Source organism: Penaeus monodon, chromosome 40 (genome assembly GCF_015228065.2).
Source record: "Penaeus monodon isolate SGIC_2016 chromosome 40, NSTDA_Pmon_1, whole genome shotgun sequence".
NCBI lineage: Eukaryota > Metazoa > Arthropoda > Malacostraca > Decapoda > Penaeidae > Penaeus > Penaeus monodon.
Window position 1 is genome coordinate 20,736,229 of NC_051425.1, and position 4,715 is coordinate 20,740,943.

The 4,715-nt window shown below is 35.8% G+C and overlaps 2 protein-coding genes across 3 annotated transcripts; both read left to right on the plus strand.

Moving 5' to 3' along the window:
- Window positions 1–2,461: 2,461 nt before the first annotated feature.
- On the plus strand, window positions 2,462–3,501 carry LOC119597936 (aspartate and glycine-rich protein-like). Of its 2 annotated transcripts, none has more exons than XM_037947604.1 (2): window positions 2,462–2,575; window positions 2,699–3,501. In XM_037947604.1, exons 1-2 carry the CDS (start codon window positions 2,542–2,544, stop codon window positions 3,031–3,033), a joined length of 369 nt encoding a protein of 122 aa, XP_037803532.1. In that variant the 5' UTR covers window positions 2,462–2,541; the 3' UTR covers window positions 3,034–3,501. Both variants share the same exon structure in this region, with proteins under 2 accessions (XP_037803532.1, XP_037803533.1).
- A 22-nt stretch (window positions 3,502–3,523) lies between these two features.
- On the plus strand, window positions 3,524–3,994 carry LOC119598033 (aspartate and glycine-rich protein-like). The gene has a single exon (XM_037947675.1). The coding sequence runs from the start codon at window positions 3,524–3,526 to the stop codon at window positions 3,992–3,994; it is 471 nt and encodes a 156-aa protein (XP_037803603.1).
- Window positions 3,995–4,715: the final 721 nt, after the last annotated feature.

The window sequence follows — 4,715 nt, forward strand, 5'->3', positions numbered from 1 at the left end:
GGGTAATTTTTTACCCACCCGCACAAAAGGTGAACTTTAGCCGTGGCAGTAAAATTTCCACAAGCCGGTTTGCTGGCAAGACGGCGGGCAAAGGCCCATCGATGCTTTTTTTCCCCAGAAACCTAAAAAAAAAAAAAAAAAAAAAAAATCTGTACAAAATGAAATTTTAAAATATTTTTAGGAATTTATAAATTTTTAATTTCGATATTAAAAAAGAATGGAAATATTTTTAAAAGAAAATTTTTCGATACAGTTTGGGGCTAAAAAATTTTGAAAAACAAATATTTCAAATGTTTTCCCGATTTAAAACCCTTTTTTAAAATTTTAAAAAAACCTGAACGTTTTGAAGAATAAAGAAAAACAAAGTGGCCTTTGAAGAAACCCGGGGCGGGAAAAAGAAGGAAGAATGCTAGACACCTGGGACTCCACCGCCATAATCAGCTGATTGGGGGGATTACAGTTTTCCATTTGGGTACACGGTAACCCCATTATCATTTCCCTTCCTCCTTACCTTTCCATTGGTGTACGCCCCTTTCCTTGTGCAATTCCATTTCCATTTTTGTCCTTTCCTTAAAAAGACCATTGCCATTTCCATATTACATTACCATTTTTTTTAAACCTTCCCCTTTACCATTCCTTTGTATCCCCTTTTCCCCTTTCCCCTTTTTAAAACCCCTTTTCCCTTCCCTTACCTTATCCTTTTTTTGGTTTCCATTTCCATTTTCCATTGAAAACCTTTTTTGAAACCCATTCCTTGTTATCCCTTCCGTTTCTTAAAATTTTGATTTTTCGTTTTTCCATTCCACAAGGAAAAAATTTTTTACCGGGAAAGTAAGTTGTCCCTAAACAATTCCCGGACAAAGGGAAGGGCAAAGACAAAGATTGCTTTCTTTTTAAAGGGGAAAAAATGAAAAATATGTTTTAAAGCTTAAACGAAAAATATCCACGAAAAATTTCTTTTTTAACGAAATGGGATGTATTGGGGGTTTATTTAAAAGTAGATTTTTTTAAAAGAAAAGGTTTAAAAAATTCCCCAAAAAAAAACATATATTGTCTATTTTTTTTTTTTTTTTTTTTTTTTTTTTTTTTTTTTTTTTTTTTACGGTAGGTTCATGTATGAGCCGCCGTGGTCACAGCATGATACTTAATTGTAGTTTCATGTTGTGATGATCTTTAGTCGTTCTTTTAAATTTCTGGATTTACGTCCTCTGACTTACGCATGAGCTTAATTAATAAGGATAATTAGAAAAGACCTAAATATGAATGTCCCGAGATCTTACTGCCATGTTACACTGCATGAGCTAGCTCAAGATACATACTTTTCATTATGACAATTCCTGTATATAAAGGGAGATCAGAATGGACTAACCAAACTATAATGTTATACATTTGTATATGTATGGCATAAAGTAACAGTGCAAAGCATAGTGATGTAGATTTTTCCTATGTGATTGATCTATTATCTGTTTCCATCACGACACATGCGAGCGTTAGTGTTTGATCTGAATAGATCTTTTGATACGATAATATGCGATAGCGTAGACTTATATATTGTGTGTGTGTTTGTGTGTGTGTGTACATATATACATGTGTGTGTGTGTAGGTATATATAAATGTGTGTATGTATATATATGTATATATATACGCACATATATGTGTGTGCTTGTGTGCGTGTGTGGAAAGCCTGAAATGTATAACGGGATATAATGATTTTTATGTCTATAAATATGAAAGTAAACTGAATGATATCGTGTTAAATTACGTCTATGTTTCAGTGCACAGATTAATGTGCGTGCGTATATTAGTATATGTGTGAGTGTGTATTCACACAGAAATCTCTATGTACTATACACACACACAACACACATATATATATATATATATATATATATATAATATATATATAATAGAGAGAGAGAGAGAGAGAGAGAGAGAGAGAGAGAGAGAGAGAGAGAAGAGAGAAAGAGAGACGTGCGTGTGTCTGCGTAAATAAATGTATATGTGAGTGTTCTCACATATACAGATATATCTATCTATATATTCAGTCATCTTTAAACTAATATTCATATATGCATTATTTATATATCTGCATGTATATATGTGTGTGGATGTGTGCGAATCTATACACATATAATAAAACTAAAATAAATATTTGTATATACATACATTCTCTCTCTATATATATATGTATGTATATATATATATATATATATATATATATATATATATATATATATATATATATATATATATTTATTATATATGTAATATGATATTTTATAAATATAAATATATATTTAAGTCTCTTGTGTCACATATTATTAGATCGCAAGACTAATTCAGACCCGACACTTACCATGCTTGCTAAGTGATTGCATGCATCGTGACTTTGACCTGAGCTTCCGGAAGAAAGGGACGAGCACCTATATAAAGCGGGGCTCCAAACACAGTCGTCAGTGCGCTTCCACGTCTCGCCTTCTCTCTTCACAACTCCGTTCATTTCCTTTTCATTTATAGAACGAGACTCGGCCAGCTTCTGAAATGACACCCAATACATCACCTGTTTCGTTACTCAGTAAGAAATGTTTCGTAGTATATACTGTGTGCTTAAGTGTAGGTGTGAATGCATTAGCATACATTATCTTTTAGGTATATCTTAATTCTAACAAATGCTAATCTTTGCCTTTCGTCTTTCCAGTTGTCGTTGGAATCTGTTTAGCTCAAGCAACTTACTTGTCACCTGTAAATGGAAATGGCTTTTCTCTTAATGGAAATGGAATACACACAAATGGCCATGGATATACTAATGGTGTTAATGGCAATGGCGTTTACAGAAATGGGAATGGTGCATATGCAAATGGTAATGGTATAAATGGTAATGGCGTACATACAAATGGCAATAGTGCATTTTCTAATGGAAATGGAAATGGCAACGTTGCATATAATAATGGGAATGGAGGCATAAATGGTAACGGTAATGGAGTTTATAGAAACGGGAATGGGAGAAGTGGTATACAAAGGGCAATGGTATAAATGGGAATGGAGTTTATACAAATGGTAATGGTAGATATGGAAATGGCAATGGTGCATTTTCTAATGGAAATGGCAACGGTGCATATATTAATGGTAACGGTGCGACACCAATGGAAACGGTAATGGAGCATACGGGAAATGGTAATGGGGTCACCGTGTACGCCAATGGCATTGTGGATCCCTTCAGAGCTCTAGCTGATGCCATTGGCGGTGGAGGCGTCCCAGGTGTGGACTACCCCATTCTGGCCTTCGTCCCCGCCACCGGGTTCTCCTGCAACGGCCAACTTCCTGGATATTACGCTGATACTTCTCCCGAGGCTAGATGTCAGGTGAGTGCCAAATCTTCTGAAAAGACTAAATTATTGGGAGAAATAGATATTTAGCTAATGGATATCAAATTTTCATTAAACAGTGTGCTGTGAAGATATCCTTCATTTTGTACAGATAAAAACATAAAATTACTTTTCGGTTTAGAGAGAGAGAGAAAAACATGATTTCTTGTGATACATTTCAGGTGTTCCACATCTGTCAGGCAGGAGGCAGAATCGATTCGTTCCTTTGTCCCAACGGCACAGTCTTCAACCAGCAATACTTCGTGTGCGATTGGTGGTACAACTTTGACTGTTCCACGGCTGAACAGTTCTACGCTTTGAATGCTGAGATAGGCAATTTCAATGGAAATGGATACACAAACGGAAATGGTTATAATGGATATGCTAACGGTAATGGATACACCAACGGTAATGGCAACAATGGATACATCAACGGCAATGGTTACAATGGTCATAGGAATGGTAATGGATATACCAACGGCAACGGTTACACCAACGGTAATGGCAACGGCAACGGTTACACCAACGGTAATGGCAACGGGAACGGTTACACCAACGGTAATGGGAATGGGAATGGATATACCAACGGCAACGGATACACCAACGGCATGGCAACGGAACAGATATAACAACGGTAATGGCTACGGCAACGGATACACCAACGGTAATTTGAATATAAATGGATATACCAACGGTGCTGGTAACGGGAATGGATATACAAACGGTAACGCCATTGGGTTCACCGGCAATGGGAACAGAAACGGGAATGGGAACGGCCATGGTTATGCCAACGGCAATGGCAACGGGAATAGGTACAAGGCACGGTAAAAGAAAGGCAATGGTAATGGAAAGGGTTTAAAAGGAAAGGGTAAAAAAAGGAAGAAATGGATACAGCAATGGAAATGGATATGCTAAGGGCAATGGTAAAGGGAACGGCTACAACAACGGAAATGGTTATACCAATGGAAATGGCAAAGCCAATGGAAACGGTATAAATGGGTTGTACCAAACGCCGAGTCTCTGAGCTACGTAGTATTTTTTCTATTTATTAAGACTTAGCGAAATTTAAACTAAAACGATTATATTACAAAGATCTTCAATTACATGAAACAGTGTTAATAGGAAAGCTTAAATTACGAATTATGAAATATTAGGCAAAATTAAAAGAAATATTTGTTCTATGTGAAGTCACTATCACCAAATCCCAAACTTGTTATTATTTATATGTCCGTAGCAAGGATTTAAAAGTTAATTTCATATTCAGTGGTCTATGAAGTTGTCCTTAGTATGTTTATGCTGAAACTGTTTCATTTATAATTGTTTGTCAGTATAAAACTTTTTTTTTCGAAA

Excerpts from the sequence above, each read along its gene's own strand:
- LOC119597936 (XM_037947604.1), top strand. The coding sequence starts at position 2,542 with ATGACACCCAATACATCACCTGTTTCGTTACTCA. Across the intron at positions 2,576-2,698 it reads ATCACCTGTTTCGTTACTCA|TTGTCGTTGGAATCTGTTTA; the intron begins GTAAGAAATGTT and ends TCGTCTTTCCAG.
- LOC119598033 (XM_037947675.1), top strand. The coding sequence starts at position 3,524 with ATGATTTCTTGTGATACATTTCAGGTGTTCCACATCTGTCAGGCAGGA.